The sequence below is a fragment of the Copadichromis virginalis genome, linkage group LG14, assembly GCF_057382275.1.
Source record: "Copadichromis virginalis isolate Kocher_CV1m ecotype Utaka linkage group LG14, C_Virginalis_male_GT1.1, whole genome shotgun sequence".
Classification (NCBI taxonomy): Eukaryota; Metazoa; Chordata; class Actinopteri; order Cichliformes; family Cichlidae; genus Copadichromis; species Copadichromis virginalis.
The window spans coordinates 42,517,264-42,543,159 of NC_140631.1; the positions used below are offsets into that span (position 1 = coordinate 42,517,264).

A 25,896-nucleotide genomic window follows, 5' to 3' on the forward strand; every position below is an offset into this window, starting at 1 on the left:
TCCGAGAAGCTTCTTCAGTTCTAAGGTCAAATGGTGGGGAGTCCCAGATTTAAATCTATGGTAGCAAGGTGTTTTGCAATGTTATAACATTTCAAAACACCTTGCTACCATCCTTGCTCCTCTCGTGGGGAACACCCCACACCACATCAAGAACTCCACCGACTTCACCGACAAGGTCCAGAAACTTCCCCTGGATCCAGATGAAACCATGGTGTCCTTTTCTCTAGTCTCTCTCTTCACTTGCATACCCACCACGGAGGCCGTGGAGACTGTCAGAAAACGACTACAAGAAGACAGCTCCTTGGAGGACAGGACCAACTTCACACCCGATCAGATCTGCACACTGTTAGACCTCTGCCTCACCACTACATATTTCAAGTACAATGAAGGCTTTTACAGACAAAAACATGGCTGTGCCATGGGCTCCCCCGTGTCACCTATTGTAGCCAACCTTTACATGGAGGAAGTGGAAAGGAAGGCTCTTGGCTCTTTCAAAGGAAGAGTACCCAGCCACTGGTACAGATATGTGGACGACACCTGGGTCAAAATCAAGACACAAGAAGTGGAATCCTTCACTGCGCACATTAACGCTGTGGATAAAAACATCAAGTTCACCAGGGAAGACACAAAGGACAACTGTCTGCCTTTCCTGGACTGCGCCGTGCACATTGAAGAGAACGGCAACCTCAACATCAAAGTTTACCAGAAGCCCACACACACGGACCAGTACCTCCTCTTTGACTCCCATCACCCTCTGGAACACAAACTTGAAGTAATCAGGACCCTACACCACCGGGCAGAACATGTTCCCTCTAAGCCTGAAGGGAAAAAGAAGGAACACACACATGTAAAGGAAGCACTCAAAACATGCGGCTATCCTAAATGGGCGTTCTTAAAGTCAGCAAAGAGGCACAGAAAAGAAGATCAGACACCAGCGAGGAGGATAAGAAGGACAGACGCAACAACATTGTCATCCCCTATGTAGCCGGTGTATCAGAGAAACTCAGGAGAGTTTTCTCCAAGCACGACATCCCGGTGCATTTCAGACCCAGCAACACACTCAGACAAAAACTGGTTCACCCGAAAGACAAAACTCCAAAACACAAACTTAACAATGTGGTGTATGCTGTACAGTGCAGCGAGGAATGCCCAGACCTCTACATCGGAGAGACCAAACAGCCACTTCACAAGCGCATGGCACAACACAGAAGAGCCACCTCCACAGGACAAGACTCAGCAGTCCATCTGCATCTAAAGGTCAAAGGTCACTCTTTGAGGATGCCAATGTTCACATGTTGGACAGAGAGGACAGATGGTTCGAAATTGGAGTGAAAGAAGCATCTATGTCCACTGTGAGCGACCATCTTTGAACAGAGGCGGGGTTTACGACACCAACTCTCTGCCATCTATAATCCAGTTTTGAGATCCTTCCCAGACGCCTTAACGCCCACTCACATCCTGGACCATCTGACCTCAGGAATTCACATGATAAGGTGGGGCCAGGTTTCACAATGAACACACCCGAAACTCTGGCTGATTGTGACCCACACCCAGTTTCACACCTTGGCTCAGGCGATTAGAGGATCATCAGGTGGTCCTTTGTCCCTCTGTGGGGGGAAACTCCCACTAGGTTTATATCTGGGACTCTCCACCATTTGACCTTAGAACTGAAGAAGCTTCTCGCATGAGAGGTGAAACGTCTTCAAGCAACTTAAAGAAGTCCAGACGCTTTTCTTTGCAATTGCTAGTCTTGGTAGCCAGGGATCCATCCGCCAGGGCCTCTGTTCCTGGCCACCGCCCAACACACATCGCACCCAACTGCTATGGCACCTCCTGCAGCTGTTGGATCTACAAGAGGATGGGCCCAGGTCCCCTTATTCGAACTGTGCCTGGTTGGCCCCCATGAATCGCTCTTTGTCTGGTCCCTCACCCAGGACCAATTTGCCATGCGAGACCCTGCCAGTGTGCAAAACTGGAAATGTGGAAAATGTAGCAGGAGCCTCTGATGTGGGGATTACTGAAAGAGAGGGAGAGTGTAATTAATTCCTAAATCAAAGGCAGTGAGTTAGGAGCAATGTCTTACTTTGCAGGCAAAAATAGTGTCTAGTTGAGCAGCAGGATGAGACAGATGGTTAATCCCATCCTTTATTTCCAGAGATCCAGAGTGAAGCGGCGGGCAGGCAGGTGATGCAGGTGAGGCAGACACGGCCGAAGCGTGTAGCCTGAGTGGATAGGGTATCCAACTGTCTTGTTTTAGCCGGGACATACAGCTACCTTAAATGTCCCGTATATTGACGTTTACCTGCACTGTCAGTTTCTGACCAGCAATCTTGACTGCAATTGTATCAGACGCACACCAGATGTGAGGAGTAATATGTGATTAATAAAAATAAGGTGTCATTTGGTCTGCATAGCATAATAAACTGGGTAAGTGAAGTCTGTATTTACAGTATATTATTACAGTATATATTTTTTCTTTTTTGCTTATTTTTAAAAGGAAATGCCCGTGTAATTTCTGTTATCATTTACTGTATTGTTTAATAATGTTTTAGATGAGGAACTGATTAAATTGAATACTATATTCTTTTAACTCTGGACTCTGGCAGCCCTGCTGCCCTTTTGTTGTTGGACTTGTCAGCAGCTTTTGACACGGTCGACCATGACATCCTGTTATCACGGCTAGAATTTCATGCTGGCCTAAAAGGATCTTCCCTACAGTGGTTTCAGTCCTACTTGTCAGAAAGGTCTTTTCATGTCAATATGGGCCCCCATAACTCCAAAATAGCCCCTCTTAAATACGGTGTACCTCAAGGCTCTATTTTGGGTCCTGCCCTGTTCGCACTCTATTTGCACTCCATTGGGCTCCATCTTCTCGCGATGCAGCATTTCATTTCACTGTTTTGCTGATGATTTGCAGATTTATCTATCTTTAAAAGCAGGGTCAGACCATCCACAGCTCTCATTACGCTGACGATGTCAAACAGTGGTGGTCATTTAATTTTTTAAAGCTAAATGAAAATAAAACTGAGGTTGTCATTTTTGGCAACTTTAATCATATCGACAGCACTCTGGGCCCCTTTACTCGTATTGTAAATCACATGTAAAAAACCCCGGTGTCTACATTGATGGTTCTTTTAAATTGAATAAGCAGGTGAGTGCAGTAGTTCAGTCCTGCTTGTTTCAGTTAAGACAGCTAGCCAAGGTAAAGCCATCCCTCCCGGCTAACGTCTTTGAATGTGTTATTCACCTTTTTCTTACTTGCAGATTGGACTACTGCAATTCATTGTATTATGGTCTAGATCAGGCCACCATCCATCGTCTTCAGATGGTTCAAAATGCAGCTGCTCGCCTGCTAACTGGTACCAAACGGAGAGCGCTTATAACTCCAGTTTTAGCTTCTTTACACTGGCTTCCTGTCGCCTACAGGATCCAATTTAAACTTTTACTTATTGTTTTTAAGTCACTTAATGCCCGAGCCCCTCCTTACCTGTCTGAGCTCCTCTCTGCCTATGCTCCAGGAAAAACCACGAGGTCCAGCTCAAAACTAATGCTGTCCATCCCACGGACTAATCTCAAATCCCGTGGTGATAGATCCTTCTCTGTGGCAGGTCCCAGACTTTGGAATAGTCTCCCCTTAAATATTAGATCTGCACAAACACTTGAGCAATTTAAATCATTACTAAAGACACATTTTTATGCCCTGGCTTTTAACACACTATGACCCAAGCATTTGAAATAGTTTTAGTTATTGTTTTAATTCTTTTATTGTCCTATTATTGTTTTATACTGTTAGTATTGTATTACATTTTTGCTTTTTAATGCCATTTTTATATTGTTAACCACTTTGTGCAGCATCAGCTGTTTGAAATGTGCTATAGAAATAAACTTGACCTTGACCTTGACCACCATCAGCACAGCTGAGTGTGCATTGAGTGTCTCCAAAGTCTCCCTTATTTGATAGTTAGTAGTTAGTAAGCCCATGAGGTGATGAGTGATTGCAGATGAACAGTGAAGCAAGTTGCAGGTGAGTTGAGTACTGTTCCAGGAAAAACAAACTGGGCACACAAGAACACCACAGTTAGAATATGACGAGGCCATGCACAACCCCCTGACCCTGAAGAGAACTGAACACCAGAGGCCACACGCCCTGAGGATAACTATGTGTCATCCCCAGAAGAAGGAAGAGGGAGGCACACGGTGGAGCCTTCATAGCCAAAGGTCAAGAGGCCCAAAGGACCAGAGCCAACGGGCAACTGGCAGTGGTGGGTCATCCCTGCATGAGCAGGACAGGGCCATTATCCCTCAGATCCTCCAGAACAGCCTAGCACCAGCTGTTAGAGCAGAAAATCCGGGCTCACAAAAGTATGAGAATAGCAACACTACCTTCAGTGCCACTGTGTGAAGTTCTGGGTATTCTCCCATAACTTTAATCTGAAGGAAACAATAGGTTGGGATGTGAATAGAGCATTTTACTTCTACATACATTTCCTTGATGTTGTAAGTTTGTGGTTAATTTAATACTCTCAGTAAAATAAATAGCAAAGAACAATCCGGTAGGCCTACATTTATCTCTCCCCTCTGTCTTCCTCTAGGTACGTGGCAGTGCTGAACTGTGCTGCTGTGGGATAGAGGAAATACAATTAATTTGAGGTTGAATATTTACCAAATTTAGAGTAAAAAAAACTTCTGAACTAATCTCTCTCTCTCTCTCTCTCTCTCTCTCTCTCTCTCTAGGAAGATTTATAAGAAGCTGAAGCAGTGTTTCAGCTCAGTGGGGACAGGGCTACGGGACATTTTGTTAGTTATTTCTAAACTAAACCTTTAATTGACATTGTTATGTTCTTTCCCTGACAATGAATTGCTTTAGTATTATAACACTCACTCATCCTCAGGTGAGCTTAATGTGTAAGGTGCATGTGGTGTCAGTGCAGTCCAGTTTCAAGAAAAGGTAAATTATTTATTGATGTGAACCAGTCAATTGTTCTAAATCCAAAGAACAATCATGATAAACACCACACAGGTCTCCTTTTTCACCCTTACTGGCTATTTTGACACAGGACATGTAACTAACTTGTGCTTCTTTGTTATTCTTGCTTTATATTTTTTCATTGTAGGTTCCAATGTCCTGCTGATTGTGGTTATCTGTGTGAACAGAAGCTTACATGAACCTATGTACATGTTTCTGTGCAGCCTGTTTGTGAATGAGCTGTATGGTAGTACAGGGCTGTTTCCGTCCCTCCTGGTTCAGATCCTCTCTGATGTTCACACTGTTTCTACCAGTATCTGTTTCCTGCAGGTTTTCTGTGTACATTCATATGGGGCTGTAGAATATTTAAATTTAGCCATCATGTCTTACGACAGGTACCTTGCTATCTGCTGTCCTCTGCAATACAACACACATATGACATCAAAAAAAATCGCCATACTTATAGCTGCAACGTGGTTCTATCCTTGTTTTGCAATGGTTGTCTTGCTATCTTTAACTTCACCTTTGCAGTTCTGTGGAAACACAATTTATAAAGTATACTGTGACACACACTCTGTTGTGAAGTTGGCATGCTCAGACACCACTGTGATCAACTTGTATGGCCTCCTTGCTACTTTTAGCACAATCTTTGGCGCTTTGCTTTTCATTCTTTACACCTACATGAAGATTCTGCTGGTTTGTTTTTCTGGTTCTGATCAGACGAGACAGAAGGCTATCAGTACCTGCACGCCTCACCTGGCTTCCATATTGAACTTTTCCTTTGGAGCCAGCTTTGAAATTTTACAGAGCAGATTTAATATGAAAAATGTGCCAAACATGCTGCGCATATTTTTATCATTATATTTTCTTACATGCCAGCCGCTCTTCAATCCTGTGATGTACGGCCTGAAAATGACCAAAATCCGCAACATCTGTAAAAGTCTGATAACAAACACACACCTCTGAAATAACAGTTATTGACCATTTTTAAGCCTATATGTGTATGGTGTATTACTTTTCTTCTCTTACAAATTCTGCCTCTGAATTGTAATTTTCAGAACACCTCCACCAATCCACTACAGTTGGGTAATATTAGACATTTAGGTATACATTTTCCACCAGGCTCTCAGACTTGAATTACATTCCCCTACTGAAAATGTTAGAGGATGATCTCACATATAGGAAAACTTTTACCTATATATCTCATGGGAAGAGTAGTTGCCAATAAAGTGACGATTTTGCCTAAAATAAACAAGTTTTGAACTGGTCACAAATAACCCTTGTAGTGCTTGGTTTACATCACTAGATTCAAACTTTTGGAAGTTTTAAGGAAAAATAAACTGTTACGGATAAATATAAAAACTCTGCAAAAGCCCAAACACAATGGTGATCTTTTTATTACTACATTTTATCTCATGCAATAGATTGTCATATCTTTCAAAATGGACCTTCTAGGTCCCTTGGCTGGACCTAGAAAAATTTCTAATCTCGCACTCATCAGCTCCAGTATTAAGAATCATGACTGCTTTCAAAGCCTTCACATAAACACCTCTTACAGTCTGGTGGAAATTTTTAAAAAGAACTTCACCTCTTCATTTATCCCATGTCAACTAACAGCCATTTGGAACAATCCAGAAATTTGCATTGAAAAGAAAATACTACATTTATTTTTGTCATTCATGAGAAAGCGATTTAAAAAAATGTAGAAAATACTGTGGAAACTTTATTTCAGCTTATATCAAAATATTTAATCAGAAACAGTAAATTTACTGAATATAATCAAATCCATCACACGACTGAATCTAGAAATACCTACATGGGGAACAGAATTTCCAAAATACAGTATCTCCAATGTATGTTAAAAATGTATGTTAATTAAGATTAGATTAATTTTCCAGATTGGAGTTTTAAAGGAATTAAATACTTAGAACATATATTGGAAGGAACAGACTTTATATCGTTTGACGGACTAGTTACACAATATGGGATCAACAAGAAAAGATTTTTAGAATATCCATCCATCCATCCATCCATTTTCATCCGCTTTATCCGAGGCCGGGTCGCGGGGGCAGCAGCCTAAGCAAAGAGGCACAGACCTCCCTCTCCCCAGCCACCTCCTCCAGCTTATCCGGGGGAATACCAAGGCGTTCCCAGGCCAGCCGAGAGATATAATCTCTCCAGCGTGTCCTGGGTCTGCCCCGGGGCCTCCTCCCGGTGGGACATGCCTGGAACACCTCACCCAGGAGGCGCCCAGGGGGCATCCTTGTCAGATGCCCGAACCACCTCAGCTGGCTCCTTTCGATGTGGAGCAGCAGCTGCTCTACTCTGAGCCCCTCCCGGATGGCCGAACTTCTCACCCTATCTCTAAGGGAGAGGCCAGCCACCCTTCGGAGGAAGCTCATTTCTGCCGCTTGTATCCGCGATCTCGTTCTTTCGGTCACTACCCACAGCTCGTGGCCATAGGTGAGGGTAGGGACGTAGATCGACCGGTAAATTGAGAGCTTCGCTGTTACACTCAGCTCCCTCTTCACCATGACGGACCGGTGCAGCGTTCGCATTACTGCAGCTGCAGCCCCAATCCGTCTGTCGATCTCCGGCTCCCTTCTCCCATCACTCGCGAACAAGACCCCGAGATACTTGAACTCCTCCACTTGGGGCAGGAACTCATCCCCGACCCGGAGTGGGCACTCCACCCTTTTCCGGCTGAGAACCATGGCCTCAGATTTGGAGGTGCTGATCCTCATTCCCGCTGCTTCACACTCGGCTGCGAACCGTTCCAGTGCGAGCTGGAGGCCCTCACCCGATGAAGCCAACAGAACCACATCATCTGCAAAAATCAGAGATGAGATTCTGAGGCCACCAAAGCGAAAGCCCTCCGCCACTTGGCTGCGCCTAGAAATCCTGTCCATAAAAATTATGAACAGAACCGGAGACAAAGGGCAGCCCTGGCGGAGCCCATCACCCACCGTGAACGAGTCCGACTTATTGCCGGCAATGCGAACCAAGCTCTTGCAACGGTTGTATAGGGATCGAATGGCCCGTAGCAATGGGCCAGACACCCCATATTCCCGCAACACCTCCCACAGGACACCCCGAGGGACACGGTCGAATGCCTTCTCCAAGTCCACAAAACACATGTAGACTGGTTGGGCAAACTCCCATGCACCCTCAAGTATCCTGGAGAGGATAAAGAGCTGGTCCAGTGTTCCGCGACCAGGACGAAAACCGCATTGTTCCTCCTGTATCCGAGGTTCGACTAACGGACGAACTCTCCTTTCCAGCACCCTGGCATAGACTTTCCCAGGGAGGCTGAGGAGTGTGATCCCCCTGTAGTTGGAACACACCCTCCGGTCCCCTTTCTTGAAGATGGGGACCACCACCCCGGTCTGCCAGTCCACAGGTACTGCCCCTGATCTCCACGCAACATTGCAGAGGCGTGTCAACCAGGACAGCCCTACAACGTCCAGAGCCTTCAGGAACTCGGGGCGGACCTCATCAACACCAGGGGCTCTGCCACCAAGGAGTTGTTTAACTGCCTCAGTGACCTCGCCCCCGGAAATTGGCGGGTCATTCCCCTCATCCCCAGACTCTGCTTCCTCCTCGGAAGACGTGTCAGTGGGATTAAGGAGGTCCTCGAAGTATTCCTTCCACCGCCCGACAATTTTCTCAGTCGACGTCAGCAGCGCTCCGCCAGCACTATACACAGTGCAGGTAGAGCACCGCTTTCCCCTCCTGAGACGTCTGACGGTTTGCCAGAATCTCTTCGAGGCAGCCCGAAAGTCTTTTTCCATGGCCTCTCCGAACTCCTCCCACACCCGAGTTTTTGCTTCAGCCACTGCCCGAGCCGCATTCCGCTTGGCCTGTCGATACCTGTCGGCTGCCTCCGGAGTCCCACAGGCTAACCAAGCCCGATAGGACTTTTTTTTTAGAATATCAACAAATTAAATCCATAGTAAAAAAGAAATTTAACCTCAGTCAAGTTGAATTACAAACTCCACCAAGTGTGCTACATTTTCTTACTCTTAAATCCCCCAAATTATTGTCTAAAATATACAGAACACTTTCTAAATTAGATGAATCAATATCACTTCCTATTGCAAAGTGGGAAGCAGATTTATCAGGTATGCTTAAAAACCTTTAAATTGATTAAAAATCCCAGTCTGCAATTAATACAATACAAAATACTACATAGAGTGCACTATACAGGTCATCGGATGTTCAAGATGGGCTTTACATCTTCCAACAACTGCTCACACTGTCAAGGCAATACACCAGACAATTACATCCACGCTCTTTGGTTCTGTCCATCAGTGCAAAAGTTTTGGCACGAGATATGTGAAGACTTATCAAAGTGTCTGAAATGTAAAATTCCAACCTCCCCTTTAGCGTGTTTGTTGGGCAAATTGGATGATGTCACTACAGAAACTAATACAGTCCACATGGTTTTTACTGCCCTATGCATAGCCAAGAAAACGGTCCTCATGAACTGGAAAAATAAAAATAATCTTAATTCTAACCAATATAGAAACCATCTAACAGATCACATTAGTCTCGAGACAGCCTCTCCCACCACATTAGATCAATCCCTCTGAGCCCCTTTGATCGGCTACATCACCTAGCAGGGGTGGGGAGGCGTGGTTTGGTCCCGCCTTAGCTATTGTGGTTGATGCGGAGGTTGGGACGGGCTTAGGGCATCTGGAGAATCCCTAGGGACGTTATCCCTGGAGGGCTTAATCCGGGGGTTGTGGTCATAACCTGGTTAGTGGCTCTGGTTGCTCTTAGAGGGTGTTCTCCTCTACTCCACGTGCAGCAGGGCTGGGGGAGGGTCTGTGCTGGCGGACGTAGGTTACTGACCTGGTAGCCTGGCTGCCCCTGAGTGGATCCAGCAGGCGTGGGGGTTCGGGGGTGCTTCGCCTCCGTGCTAGGGCTCTGGCTGGGCCTTGGGGGCTTCGGTCCTCGTTGGTGTGTCGCCGAGGTTGTGGGCGGGTGGGTGCACGGGGGCTCAGCCCTGGCGCAGGGGGCCTCTGGTGCATCGGCCTAACTGGGGGGCTCTTTAACTGGCAGGGAGGTTGTTCCATCCTTGCAGGAGTCCACTCTGCAGGAGAGGGAGAGACATAGGAGAGGTGGAGAATAAACTTAACCTGGGTGTCTACTGTTGTGTAGTCTGGGAGATGATTGAATGTTGGGTGGGTACAGTTTCCTCTGCGATGGGGTCGGGTAGGCTGCCCCAGGTCCTGTGGGGCTTGGTGGTGCTGCTGCCGTAGGCCCCGGTCTGGATGGGCTTGGGCTCCCTTGCCTTGTTGGGTGCCGAAGGACAGGGGTGCCTACTTTTCCTGCCCATCACCGGCTGCCACCCCAAGGGCCTTGGGGTGCAGGTGTGTCACCAGGGTGCAGGGGAGGCATCCCCCCCCCCCCCGCCCCCTTCTGGCCACCTGTGCCTCAATTTTATTCCACAACTTAGACATCCACATTACTCACAATCACATAACACATACATATAGGGCCTTGACGGTCTGTGTATTCGTAGCTCGTCCACAGAAGGACTGGTAGCTCCCCTTACGATAAGGGTTCAGATCGCGCGAACAGGTGTGAAATGTGTGTGTTTAGTTAGTTTGTTTGTTTGCTTGTTTTAATCAATTTTAAATCATGCTTTTTATTTGCTTTTGTTTCTAATGTCTCTGTAAAGCACTTTGAATCACCTTGTTGTTGAATTGTGCTATACAAATAAATTTGCCTTGCCTTGCCTATTCAACCCCACCTCTGGCGCTGGTGCCCACCTCTCAATTTTAAATCCATGTAGACATTGAGGGTTCTTGGGAGGGGCCGTGCTAACACCTGCTGCTCTCTGGCAGCAGCACCATCGGGGCGGGGGGGCTTGGAGGAGGTGTTGGCCGTCCGATTGGGATCTGGGATGCGGGGCCTCCCTGCTGCTGCGGAGCCTGGGGCGGTCTGCTTGCCTCCACCCCGGGGGAAAGAGTAACATCTCCTGGGTCTAGCTGCCGTTTCCCCCTCTGGGGGCGAGGGTACCTGGACCCGTGGTATAGAGTATGTTTGGGGAGTGTGATTGTGTGAACATGTCCATTTATGTCTATCCTTACACTGGGTGAGTGCTGAGTATTTGTATATGTGTGCATGAGGGTGGAATGCATGTTTGTGTCTGTGTGTGCCTGTTTGTCTGTGTCTATGTTGGGTCTTAGATTTCTGTGAATTTGCTTTACAGAAAAAATGACAGCATTTTTTCTGTAAAGCAAATTTACCTTGCCTATGGGTATAAATAAAGTTACCTTGACCTTGATCTTGACTCCACCTCTCTGGGAACTCCCAGGCCCTCCGAAGTATGGAGGCCTATCTCCCCTCATCACACTCCCTGCCGGTAACTGATGCCCTCAGGGGTCGGTGTGTTGGTGGTTCTTGGTGTCCGGGGCTGGGTGCTCAAGTATGTACCAGCTCACTCCCGGTGGCTACTTGGCAGGGCCTGGCGCCTGTTGCTCGGTCAGGCCTCTTCCAGTGCGTAGGGGGCCCTCGAGCCTCCGGCCTCTGGGCCTGCGGCTCGGTTCACTCCGGCACAGCTGGCCGCCGGCAGAGCCGGGGGGCACGCCAGTGCAGCCCCCTCTGGCTTCTGCTCTGTGGCTACTGGGTGACCCCTCGTCTGGGGCTCTCCTCAGTTCTTCCCAGGACAGTGGCACGGATGCCACCGAGAGAATAACTTCAAGGCAGTCCAAAAATATTTTTCCAATGCCTCTCTGAAGTCCTCCCAGACCCGAGTCACGTTCTGCTTGGACTGCTGGTATGCATAGGCTGTCTGCAAAGTCCAATATGTTAACCAAACCCAGATCAATGATACGATTATAAGATTGATCATCGATGTGGCCTAGGTTGTTACTCTTGCACAGAAGTCCAGTAACAGAACACTTCTCAGTTTTAGGTCAATCAGACCCTTCCCCCCAAGTTTCACTGTAGTTGCCCACATGAGTGTTGAAGTCTCCCAGAATGACGACCCAGGTGGAGCGCCCTCAAGCAATCCACTGTTAGGGTTGAAAATATTTTATTTTCCTACTAAAGAAAGCTGGTTTCAATCATTTTCATATAAACACTGCAAGTGTGCTCATATGAATTGGCACTCCGTCTTTTGAAGGTCGAAAGCTTTGTTCAGTGTGACTGTCCAGATATATTGTTGAAATGATGTAGAGTGCAGAGGGTTGATTGCAAACACGCTAAATATTTTTAAAATACAGCACTTTAAAGTGACGGGAACATTTCAGTAATGATGTTTTTCACTTCATTGATGGACAGCGTTGGGGAGTAACGGAATACATGTACCGCCGTTACGTATTTAAAATACAAAATATGAGTAACTGTATTCTGTTACAGTTACCGTTTAAAAAGGTGGTATTCAGAATACAGTTACTTTGTTGAAATAAATGGATTACACTGCGGTACTTTCCTGTTTCATATTGTCGCGGGTCAGGACTGTTTGGGTTTGTTTGACAGCTACGTTCTGTTGTTCCAGGCGGCAGCGTTACGGTTGCCATGGTTACAGGGCGACGCTCTCTCTCTCTCTGCGACTGTGTGTTTCCTGGGTGAGAGAGCGCCTTTTTGTTGTTGTTGTGCTAAGCTAACAGGCAGAATGCTACAAGCATAGCTCTAAAGAACGTAGCATCATGGGCAGTGTAGTCCGTGTTGCAGGGAGAATGGACTGCCATACACGTTATGTGTCTGTGAGCGCGAGGAGGGAGAAAAAGGGGAGTGGAAAGGTACGAGTTGACATCGAGGAAAAACGGGAGCTGGAAGCATGTAAATATAATAATAACCACTGCAGCCAAGAAGAGTGCCTGACGAGCCCAGCTGTAAGTAAGCTATTAAGACTCGACTCTACACCGTGTTCCTGTTTTCCTCCGAAAACAATAAGTTCCGTTGGAGCAGCCTTTCAACTCCTCTCTCTGTCTCTCGCAAGAAAAGTTGACCCACACAACAAAGTAAAGCTATTTTTCGGCTACGAGCCGACAGGGACCCCGCCTATTAGTCAGAGGTCCCTTTACTACAGTTCGGAGTCGCGGACCTTCAGTAACAGTAATAAATCACACAGCAATAGTACATTCACGTTGTTGTAAAAAGCATGATAATATATTAAGTAATCCAAAGTATTCAGAATACGTTACTCTCATTGAGTAACGTAACGGAATACGTTACAGAATACATTTTGGGGCATGTATTCTGTATTCTGTAATGGAATACATTTTAAAATACCAGCAGACTGAGAGACAGCTTCTTCCATCAGGCCATCAGACTGCTGAACACTTCGTAGACACCTCAGCTTCACTACTGGAACTTCAACATTATGCACTCCACACTGTATATAAATGCCACTTGTTTTGCACATATTCAACTCTGTATATTTTATATATTTTATTATTTTATTTTATTTTTTTACTATTTAATTTGTAAAAATGTGTATACACACACACACACACACACACACACACACACACACACACACACACACACACACACACACACGTAGGAAAATATTTAGTATACACATCCAGAAATGCATACACTATTATATATTGTACATATATTTATTAGTTTCAGGTTGGCCATTCTTGTATTTTGCTCGTTTGTGTTGTTGTGTTTGCACATCTCTGTTGCTTGTGGGGCTCGCACACAAGAATTTCACTCGCATGTGCTGTGCCAGTGTGCCTGCACATGTGATGTGACAATAAAAAAAAAAAAAAAAGTGATTTGATTTGATTTGAAAAGTAACCTTCCCAACACTGTTCATGGATCAAGTATTTCTTTATTTTAGGCAATTTATTGTGTAGTCAGCAGAAATTACACAACCATCAAGCAGACATAGTAATTAAAAAATATACATAGTAATACAAAAAATGTAACTCTAACCCAAAATCTCGAAGTCGAGAATAAAATAGTAACATTCAAACATCCTAAGGCATTTAAATGACCCATGGCTGCCTGGAAATAAGGTTTAATTTCTATTTTTTCTTAAGGTTGACTTAAGGTGTAGCCAAAGCCAAGAAACTCCTTAGAAAATGTATGTCTAGGATCATCGTGCAAAACTTTACTTCAATTTAAAGGTCTAAGTGTCAGCAGATTTTTACATAAAATGCGGATCTTAGTCATGTTCAGGCCATAAACTAAAGGATTTAATAGTGGTTGGCTTATTAGCCAATATAATGAGAGAAATATACGTAACAAAATAGGTACACCGCTCATATTGAACCTACTCTGTAATATTTCAAAGCAAGCTCCACATGAAAAGTTTAACACACAGGCAAGATGAGGACTGCAGGTAGTGACAGCTTTCTGCCTCATCTGTTTGGAACCAGAAGAACAAACTCTAAGGATTTTTATGTAAGTGTAAAGCATGAATATCAGAGGACAACATACTGTGCATAAAACAATAATAATTCCATATATATTAAGTGCTTTAGTGTCAGAACAAGCCAGCTTTATGACAGAGTAGTTGTCACAGTACACTTTGTCAATAATGTTCCCACAAAGTGGTAAAGTGGAGCTCAATGAAATCATGAGAGCACATGCAAGAATAGCATATAACCATGTTATAGCAATTAGTATAGCAATCCTCTTGGGTGTCATGTATGTGTTGTATTGCAATGGAAAACAGATAGCGAGATATCTGTCATAAGACATAACAGCCAGATTAAGATATTCAGCACTCCCATAGCAGTGAATACAATAAATCTGCAAGTAACATAAAGATGCAGAAATGATATTAATATCACAGATGATGTGAAGCAGGAGCAGTGGAAACAGAGATGTGCTACCATACAGTGCATTCACAAACAGGCTGCACAGAAACATGTACATAGGTTCATGTAAGCTTCTGTTCACACAGATAACCACAATCAGCAGAACATTGGTGCAAACTACTGAAACAAAGAAACACATGACAAGCATAAAAAATAAATACTTGAAAATCCCAATATTCAAGAATGCAAGTCTGAAATGTGAGAACTGTGTAGAGTTTGTCATGATTACCACTTCAGTTGATAAAGCTTATTGACAGTGCCCACTGGATGATGTGATTTTAACAGACTGAAACTGTGGTCAGTTTGTCTGTGGTCAGATGAAATTACTCAATGTGAAATCAACATCAGCTTGGTTTTAGACCACTGTGTAAATCCCAGTGTCTACCTGCTGTCCTTACCTGGTGTGGAGCAGGGAAATTATTTTACTGCTATTGTTAAATAATTGTCATCATTACCATTGCATTAATAATATAATCTGGAGTTTATATTGCATTCAGGGGTTAAACAGTGTCTCTTTCAGAAAGACTGAGTTGCAGGCTGACAGGAAGTTGTATGCAGAAGTGAAAGCAGATAGTTATTTTGAGCCGCAGGCTAAGACGAGGCTTTAACAATGTAACAGATAGCTTTAAGAAGGCCTTAAGCAGTTATGACTATTTTATACACAATGCATATCTGTGCTTATTAAAGAGTTGGAGCTCGGTCAATTAATTGGGGGTCGGAAGCTTTGTTCGGCGCGATGTTCGGACAATCTATTGTGCAAGTGACTTGGAGCCATAGAAGGAATTGCAATACATGCTTACAAAACATTTATATATCAGATCATTTTATATTAAGGTTTTAGTAGAGGTCCTTGGTTAAAACATTTATTTAGTAGAAGACATACATATAGTCTCAGTGAGCTTCTGGTCTGGTAAAAGGTCAGAAGTGCAACAGGTGAATTGAGAAAGAGCATTTGAGGACGAGACACAGACAGTAGGTGAAGAGGTGACACAAAGAGCATGTGAGGTCGTGACACACACACATAGAGTTAAATTTATTTAGAGGAACCGTCCTTGTTGTCTCGGCAAGAAAGAGGAACAATTCATTTTAAGATAAGAACGGAAAGTACCAAGCCATGAAAATAGAAGATGATTTTCTAGGTGAAAAGTCATGATGATGTTGATCTGATCTATGTATAAAATGTACCGGTGACGCATGAAGGGGCGTCAGTAAACAAACCCTGATGCTATAAAATATCTGTTCATGCTTTGATTAAGTCGAAGACTACTTCCTGTCTGCGTACAGAGTTGTCTTCCCACACGTGTGTTCATTAAAATCATTGTTTGACCAAAGACCTTCTGGACCATGGGTGGTGTGTACTCTCCCTCCTCAACTTTGAATCTTAACATTTGGGGGCTTCGTCCGGTGGTTGAGGAGGGAGGATTGGAGGTTTAGACGGAGAAATCCGGGGTCTTAGGTGGTCTGACGGGCAGACATGAATTCCAGTGGTCTAAGTGAGTGGGCATAAGCCGGCTTATCCAAAAGGTAAGGCACTACCTGTTGAATTATTTCCAAAGTGTGCCAAGTTGGACATGATAAAATTTAAGTCTACTCACTGAAGTTACTGGTGGATGTCTGTTTTGATTTTGATGAAAATCTCATGAGTTGATGCAGTTAGAGTTCTGCTAAGAAGAAATGAAAGCAGTAAAGTCTGCTAAAGCAGTTAGAGTCTGCCAGGAAAAGTTTAAATACTGGGTTGAAGTCCCAAAGAAATTGAGTTAGAGTCTCAAGTAGTTGGTAGGGAATTGGTTATTGTGTTGGTTAGAGTCCAAATTTGGTCATAAGAGTGGACCTGAGCGGTCATTTTGTGAGTTGGAGTCTCCATTGACCACTAGGTTGCACCTGCCTCAGTTATACACTTGTTTTGGGTGTTGATGGTTGTTTCAAAGTATTATAAATTATTCTAGAACGGCAGTTCGAGTCTGCTAGGAAGCGCAGTGCTCAGAGGTAACGCTTGCCAATGTCAAGGACGCTTAGACATTGTCCTCGAAGAGGGATAGTCAGTTGGTCACTGTGGAGCTTGGGGCACTCCAGAATAACTAGGAGTTAGAGTCTCCTTACCGTTTGGAACGGTAGTCTGCGCTTTTTTGGACAGGAGAAGTTGGTCTTCGGGCGTGTAACTTTAACTTAACACTTCGAGGTAAGCCTTGGCTGTGAAATGCCAAAAATAGAGCTTCAGGCAAAGTTTGGGTTGGTTGACGCTTTTAAATTGAGTTAGGGATTTTAGAGATGAGGCCAGAAACAGTTAAAGTCTTGATACTGGTTAATTGGTCGCAAAAAACTCAGGGAGTTCATCCGCTGGGCGGTTATTTCAAATTTGTCTAAATTGTGTAGGCGCTAAAGCTGACAGATCTGACAGTGGTTGTAAATATAAGATGTCTTTGTAATATAAAAACTTTAAGAGATCTCTGTGTGAAAGGAGTCTGAGGCAATGCTGGAGCTATTTTTAGACGGTGTGTGTGTGAGTGAAAATGCAAATTAGTAAGCAGTGAACTGTTTAAGCCACAGTTGGTTTTACAAATACTGCTGCAAACATTGTTGAGTGTGTGTTTAAACTGCCATTTATGTTTATTAGAGGACTATAAATAACGTTTTGAGTTGCCGTAGTGGATGTATAGTAATTGACTGAAGTTGGATGTAGATATATAAATATATTGAGTGCACTGTGTATACTTAAGATTAACATATTACTTTCAGTAGTAACTTCTCTCCAGCAATAGTTGCTGGTGTGTTTTATTTTTTCAATTTCTTGTGTGAATGCGGTGACTAGAAGGTTTTGACATGATGAATAAAGGTGTGAGAGGTATTTCTTTGGTGATGTAAAGTAGGATGTTTTAAAGTTTGAAAGTGTTTCTAATTTGAGAGAGGCATGAGTGATGTTATAAGAGTTTGAGTTTCTTTTTCTTTCAGTTTAAAACACATAAGTACATACACTTGGTACACCTGTTTACTCTTTGACTTTATTAAAACAAACGGTGTATTTGAGTTTGAATTTCAGTAATTGTATGTTGATATGGTAATTTAGTTTTATGTTAGGTGAAGGAGATGTCCATCTCTGCGTCTTGCAGGATCGAAAGTGAAAGTTGAAGGTTGTGATGTGAATGCTGTGAGTCCTCGATTTGAATGATTCTGTGTGAGGTGTACAAAATACTAAATAATAATAACACTATGAAAGTTGATAGTAGAGTGAGTGCAAGGTGATGTGTGAACAGAGGAAGTCTGAGAGAGAAGTGTGTGCGTAGGCAAAATGCAGAGTGTGTGTGTGAAATAAGGGAGTATTGTTTTTACATCAAGGTTTAGCAGAACTAAAGTAGAACGTTATAAACAAACAGATAAATAAAAGTAAAATGAAGAGAGAAAATAACTGACAATTACATTAATGAATAGAAAACACACATACACAAAGTGCCATATGTGAAATTATTCTAGGAAGGAGTCAGAAGTGAGATAGTTTAATATAAGATGCAATGAAGGAAGCAGCTTACATTCCTTTAATTCCCAGAGCCAGTGTGTTCCCTCCCCTGCCCACTTGGGCCCCGTATCAGGCGAGTATGGAAGGCTGGATAGCCCATGACGGGTAAGATCCCACCTCGAAACCCTGGGACAACCTAAGGCAGGCACAGTCACGATTATTCGCCTCACTCAGTCCCGGTGAGCTCCGACTCACTGGTGAGATGAAGTGAAGAGGATGGGACCTCAAGGGGTAAAGCCGCTGGGCTAGGGTGGAGGTGGAAAGTGGCAAGTGGAGCCCTACCTTCTGGCTGAGGACAAGGAATGCTGCTATTTAAGGTAGGAAATCAGAATTTGGGTTAGTAAATTTGGGAGGAGAAAATTGACTGTTTAAAGGCAAAATTATGAAGGAGTCTGACACACTGCAAAAGCATCATATGCAAATTCACACACACAAACAGAAAATGCATTAACCTTATGAAGACAAGACAAGCTCATGGAGATTAATGCATAGATACAGATTAAACCTGGCTAAGAACACAAACATATGCAATGAAGAACAGCTTGCTATTTTGTATGAATGATACAATGGTGTGAATGTTTAATAAAATATATTTGAGTTTGTAATTGAGGAATAGAAGAAGCCATATGACGAAGGAACTTCCTGAGTGTGTGTGTGACTGTGACTTTCAGGAAGAGGAAGCATAGCAGAGACGAGAAGTGCAGATTGGGGTGGGGAATTTATAGTTTAGTGATTATATGATGTCGTAGGGGGTTTTATGCTGAATTTAAGAGTCTAAGGGGGTGATTTTTGTGTGCAAATTGAGTGGTTTTAATGAGACTTTCGGTGTATTGAGGAGGTGAAATTATGTGGTGGCAAAACTTTTGTGTGTTTAAGGTTGTTGAGGTTGTTGTGGTGATGGGTTGATTTTGTCAGTTGGGTTCGGGTTGTTGTTGTTTTTGTTTTTAATAGAGGGATTTTTAGGAAACATGGACATGTCTAAAAAATTGGGCCCATTATTTTGTAACAGTGCACTTAAAGAAAACCTGTCAGGTGATTTTGCTTTGTTTTTATGAGCTAACAATCAGCTCTATTTTTTCCATTTTTGTTTTAAGCAGGCCTGCAACAGCGCTGAAAATTCTCGGGGAGAGCAAATACAAGGGGGGCTTTCCAGATTACAATTGGCTGAGGAGAGCTACCTGGGGACAATTCAGGTCGTAAGTCCCTGTAAAAAGGATTTTATGCGAGTCAATCCAGTCCAAAAGCATAAAGAAATATTTTCCTATGGAAAATAAAAAATGACTGAGCTCATTTTGCTGAGGTTGGAGTCCCTGATCGTGCGGGAAGCTCCACTATCAGCAAATACATGGTGTGACTGCATGTGAGTGAATGTGTGGCTGCATGTGAGTGAGGATGAATTAATGTGGACAAACAATTTGTTTTTACCAGAGAAAATTTCTGTTTTGTTTTGTTGACTGGGGTTAGATTATGGGATTATAGTATATTGTTGGGAGAATGCCAAATGCTAAAGGGGAAATATTTTTTGATGTAACTCAGTTACCATTAATTGTAGAAACACATGACTGATAACTGTTCTGTTTTAAGTTTATTTTATGACATACATTGGATCATGAGTGAGGAAAACTGAGCATTTTTAAGTTTTGTATAGTATCTTGACACATGAAATGTATCAAGATAAAGGGGGGTTTAGGGTTTAATAATTTAATTGTTTAATAATTTAGGATCATTTTAGGACCTTTTGGGTTTTTGATCATTTGGATATGGTAAAACTGAAACTGTTATTTTTAAGTTAAGGTTAAAGGATTAAAAGTGAATTTGTCACGGTTTGCGAGGCAAGCCGTGTGGAGTTGTAGAAAAGGACCCAAAAGGCGGCAGCTCTGGTGCAGGTGAATATTTATTTACAACGGTGGGCACAAAACAGCACTGGTGGAAAAACAAGAAACCGGAAACCTAAACTGGGTAAGCTAATAACACAAACCAGAAACGAGACGCAGGGAGACCGAGGGGAAACAACACAGACGAACCAGCAACTACAATATCAGAAGACACAACTTAAATACACCCAGAGAGCACGGGGAGAACACAGACATAACAGGCTGGGGAAAACATGGAATAAACACAAAGAGAGACGAGAGCTCATAAATACACAGAGGGGCACAAGGGGGTAAGAGTCACAAAGGGAAAAAACACTTAGGGAACACCACAATAGGACACCTGAGAAAACCTGGCCTAAATAAGGAACGAAAATACAAGGAACCAAGAATACTGGGCCAGCATGGCCCAGGACCAAGACAGAACTGAATCCTGTTTAGAAGATACAATGCCGGTTTTTCAAAGCTGTGAATAAGTCTTAGAGGGAAAATTAGTGAGGGTTGAAGGAGTAGAACAGGTTTGATTTTTTGATCTTTAGAAGAAGTGGTTATAATGTAGGCTTATACATACAGATATTACATAGGAGGTATTTTTAGGATAAAGGGGGAGCTTATAAATAGAAATGATTTTTATACATATTGCATTTTTTGATATGAGTTATTGAAGTTATTGAAGGATTGCACGCTTACAGACACAGAGTCCATAAACACACATGACAGTATTGATTCCAGGCAAAAGGCCTTAAATTCATTTAGCTTTTAACTGAACTTAAAGAAGGACCAAAGAGGAAGGAAAGCATATATTTTGGTTAGGTCTGATAAACTAGAATTAGAAGGTATTGTTACATTAAAAGGAGCAAAGTGAAATAAAAAGGCTATACCAAAAACAGGTGATAACATAGGAAATGTGAGGTTTTAAAATGAAGTTAGTGTTAACACATAGGAGTTGTTTCAAGGCAGCATTTAGTTATGATGAAATGTATACAGGATGTTGATGATCAGATAGGGAAAGTAGAGCGAGCAACTGGACGTGAAAGCAGGGCTTAAAGAGTTTAAAGTGATGAGGAACGTTGAAGAATATACATAAATACAAGTCAATAAATTAAGAGCATAATTAGGATCATGCTTTTGATTAAAGAGTCCCAAAAAGGATAAGTTAGGGAGATGCAAGAAAAGGTGTTTTGTTTCCTTTGCAGAAGATCTCGGCGACCACAGGAGGGGCGAGGATCCTGGAGATCTCGAGGCCTGCTGAACCACAATGTATTGCGACCTCTGGTGTTCCAGAGGTCGTGAGAGGGAGTGTGGAGCAGGGAAATTATTTTACTGCTATTGTTAAATAATTGTCATCATTACCATTGCATTAATAATATAATCTGGAGTTTATATTGCATTCAGGGGTTAAACAGTGTCTCTTTCAGAAAGACTGAGTTGCAGGCTGACAGGAAGTTGTATGCAGAAGTGAAAGCAGATAGTTATTTTGAGCCGCAGGCTAAGACGAGGCTTTAACAATGTAACAGATAGCTTTAAGAAGGCCTTAAGCAGTTATGACTATTTTATACACAATGCATATCTGTGCTTATTAAAGAGTTGGAGCTCGGTCAATTAATTGGGGGTCGGAAGCTTTGTTCGGCGCGATGTTCGGACAATCTATTGTGCAAGTGACTTGGAGCCATAGAAGGAATTGCAATACATGCTTACAAAACATTTATATATCAGATCATTTTATATTAAGGTTTTAGTAGAGGTTCTTGGTTAAAACATTTATTTAGTAGAAGACATACACATAGTCTCAGTGAGCTTCTGGTCTGGTAAAAGGTCAGAAGTGCAACAGGTGAATTGAGAAAGAGCATTTGAGGACGAGACACAGACAGTAGGTGAAGAGGTGACACAAAGAGCATGTGAGGTCGTGACACACACACATAGAGTTAAATTTATTTAGAGGAACCGTCCTTGTTGTCTCGGCAAGAAAGAGGAACAATTCATTTTAAGATAAGAACGGAAAGTACCAAGCCATGAAAATAGAAGATGATTTTCTAGGTGAAAAGTCATGATGATGTTGATCTGATCTATGTATAAAATGTACCGGTGACGCATGAAGGGGCGTCAGTAAACAAACCCTGATGCTATAAAATATCTGTTCATGCTTTGATTAAGTCGAAGACTACTTCCTGTCTGCGTACAGAGTTGTCTTCCCACACGTGTGTTCATTAAAATCATTGTTTGACCAAAGACCTTCTGGACCATGGGTGGTGTGTACTCTCCCTCCTCAACTTTGAATCTTAACACTGGTCACAGTCAGCCCCTCCTAACTGAGTGAAACTCTGCATTCCCTTTTAACTATTTCAGTTCAGTTCAGCCCACGGCAAGAGACTGACCCTATTACCCAACATCCCACAGGAAGTGTCTCTTGGTAACGTTGGAAGTTTGTTCTATCTACACAAACAACTATAATCATATTTTGCACTTTAATAAAGAATCCACAGACGCAAGAGGGTTTTTTTTATTTGTGGGATGTGTTTGTATGTTTGCTTTTGTATGTGTCCGTATTTTAGATATTTTAGATTATGATTCCATGACCAACAAGGTCAGTAATAAGGAAAAAGCTACACACTATCATGGGTTGCTTTTGTGTAATGGACACAATGTTTTTTTTGCCCAGATTGTCCCAGTTTTCCCAGTCAAACACTTAACATTCTAAAGTTACTGGTTTCCCATTTTCCACATACTTTTTACTGTTAATTTCCTAATGTAATTACGAGTGACAACAGTAGGGTACCAGTATGTGCCTTGAGACGTAGAGAGAGGTATTTGTTGCTGCTTGCCAAAAATGAAGGACATTTTTCAAGATACTCTGCTGAACACAGAGAGCTCTGAATGGTGCAGCACTTGGTACTGCTATCAGAGGAAAGTCATGTGTGACAAAAAGGAGCCAAAGCATACAGTGTTGCGAGTCAAGCAATATTTATTTGCAGTGTTTTCTTTCGCCCTTATCAGAGCAGCTTTCCAGCTACCTCCATTGTTCCACATCACACACTCTGCACAGATTCGGGTGTTTCTTGGCAGCTCGGACTTACTGCCCTCCTCCTTTGGCCCCGGTGGCTTCTGAAGTAGAGAAGGTGGATTAGGTAATGCTCACCGGCCGTGACAACCAGCCTCCCCTGACACCCTGAACCTGCTGGTGCACCACTGCCCTGCAGCTGAGCCACAAACCACACTTTGCCAGTTGGGTGGGAGAGGAAATCAGCCACGACCATTTGTGCCTCCAGCCTATGGACCACTTTGAACTTAAAAGGCTGAAGAGCAAGAACCCACCGTGAGATCCGTGCATTGGGATCTTTCATGCAGTGGAGCCAGTGCAGGGGGGCATTATCCAAACTGAAGGTGAAAGGGTGGCCCAGGAGGTAATAATGGAGGAAGTTGACCACCCACCAGATTGCCAAGCACTCTGTCTCCACGATGCTGTACCTGGACTCCCACTCCAAAGGTTTCCTGCTGATGTACACAACCTTTCTTAACTGCTAGGAAAAAACAGCCCCCAGGCATACGTCAGTCTGCATCAGTCTGCAGGATGAAAGGTAGGGAAAAGTTAGAAATGGTGCAGGGGTTCCCCACAGAAAACCTTCTTCACCTGTGCAAAAGCTGCCTGGCACTGTTCTGTCCAATTGACCAGATCTGGTCCAATCAGGGACATCCTTTTGGATGAGATAAGTTAAGGGGCTGGTCAGCTCCACTAAGTTCAGGACGAACCATGGATAAAAACCAGCAAGCGCCAAGAGCTGTCACACCCCTGTTTTAGTCTTAAGATGGGGGCAGGCTGTGATAGCCATTGTTTTATCCACCTGCAGGCGCACCTGCCCACTTACCATGTGGTACCCCAAATATAGTCCAAATATAGTGGACTGTGGCCACCCATTGCCCAGGCAGCACATGCAGCCTGTGAACGGAACACCTGGCCTATGAGGCCAGTGTTAACAGACCTCTCTGCATTGAATCATGCTTGTTATTAACCTCTGTCTCTCTTCCACATCATGTCTTTGTTTTCCTTCTCACATCCCAACTGGTCGCAGCAGATAGCCCCGCCCCTCCCTGAGCCTGGTTCTGCTGGAGGTTTCTTCCTTCTTCCTTACAATAAATGACTGTTACTGTGATTTTGCACTGTATAAATACAATAGAATTGAACTGAAATAGATATAATAATCTTTTTCTTCAGACAGCTTTCAATTTGTTTCCACTCATGTACTGTTGCATGAGATAAACATCAAAACCAAACAGAAACAGTTGCATAACTGATCATGTGCCAGCCACAGGCCTGCACTTCATCTGTCACCACAGATGATCCAATTGGTAGGTAAAGTAGGAGCTAAGTGCATGATATTTAAGCCTAGAGAGAGACCTAGCTGTGGGAACAGACTCTGGATTTGCCTGAACTGGAGCCAATGAATTATCAGACTTCTATTAAGGGCACTTTGGATGATTGTTGAACACTGACTATAAACAAAACACACTGAACTTAACCTCCCAAGACTGCATTTTGAGTCCTGCAGCTCTCCTTAGTTATGACACCTCCTCAGTAAATTAACAATATGTGCTGCTAGGATATGCTCTGCATATGTATTTTTGTATGGTCTTTATATGAAATGCCTTGAAGCACCTGTCTTTGTGATTTAATTCTATATAAACAACATTAAAATTGAAACTTAAAAAATGTTTTTTTATTTTTCACATGCAATGATCGAAACTGAAGAGAAAAGCACAGTGCAGCATTCGATACTGTCGACCATAATATCCTATTAGAGCGATTAGAACATGCTGTAGGTATTACAGGTACTGTGCTGCAGTGGTTTGTATCATATCTGGATGATAACAGGCAACAGGCATCCAACAGCCATAGCTCTGCAGGCCACAGCCACAGCCAGGATCCACCATCAGCCAGCAGGCCACAGCCAGGATCCACCATCAGCCAGCAGGCCACAGCCAGGCTCCTCCATCAGCCGGCAGGCCACAGCCAGGCTCCACCATCAGCCAGCAGGCCACAGCCAGGCTCCTCCATCAGCCAGCAGGCCACAGCCAGGATCCACCATCAGCCAGCAGGCCACAGCCAGGCTCCTCCATCAGTCAGCAGGCCACAGCCAGGCTCCACCATCAGCCAGCAGGCCACAGCCAGGATCCACCATCAGCCAGCAGGCCACAGCCAGGCTCCTCCATCAGTCAGCAGGCCACAGCCAGGCTCCACCATCAGCCAGCAGGCCACAGCCAGGCTCCTCCATCAGCCAGCAGGCCCAGCCAGGCTCCACCATCAGCCAGCAGGCCACAGCCAGGCTCCACCATCAGCCAGCAGGCCTAGCCAGGCGCCATCATCAGAAATTCCGCTTCCGGGTCCCTCGTGGTGGCCGCCTCGTGCTCTCGCTTCAGTATGCCACCCAAGAAAGGCCCAACACCAGAGGAGGTTGAGGACATTAAAACCTCCCTCGGAGCGCTGTGCGGAGACGTGGCCGCAGTCAGGGCGCAGCAGGAGCTGCTTCTGGGGCTTCTGGAGGAGGTAAAACAGCTACGCCTCCAAAATGCCGAGAAGGACAGACGGATCATGGATCTCGAGCGGCGGGTGGATGAGCTGGAGCAGTACACCCGTACGAACGACGTGGTCATCAGCGGTATTAAAATCAAGCCGCGCTCGTACGCGCGCGCGGTGGCCGGGAACGTCGGGGAGCCCAGCGACGAGGAGACCCGCTCGGTGGAGCAACAGGTGGCGTCCTTCCT

The 25,896-nt window shown here is 44.0% G+C and overlaps 2 protein-coding genes across 2 annotated transcripts; one reads left to right on the forward strand and one right to left on the reverse strand.

The window, feature by feature from the left end:
• The first annotated feature begins 5,002 nt into the window (after positions 1 to 5,002).
• LOC146694741 (olfactory receptor 4B13-like) lies at positions 5,003 to 5,932 on the forward strand. The gene has a single exon (XM_085478755.1). The coding sequence runs from the start codon at positions 5,003 to 5,005 to the stop codon at positions 5,930 to 5,932; it is 930 nt and encodes a 309-aa protein (XP_085334881.1).
• Positions 5,933 to 14,050: 8,118 nt separating this feature from the next.
• LOC146694742 (olfactory receptor 11A1-like) lies at positions 14,051 to 14,980 on the reverse strand. Its single transcript, XM_085478756.1, has one exon. It carries the CDS (start codon positions 14,978 to 14,980, stop codon positions 14,051 to 14,053), a length of 930 nt encoding a protein of 309 aa, XP_085334882.1.
• Between the last annotated feature and the right edge of the window lie 10,916 nt (positions 14,981 to 25,896).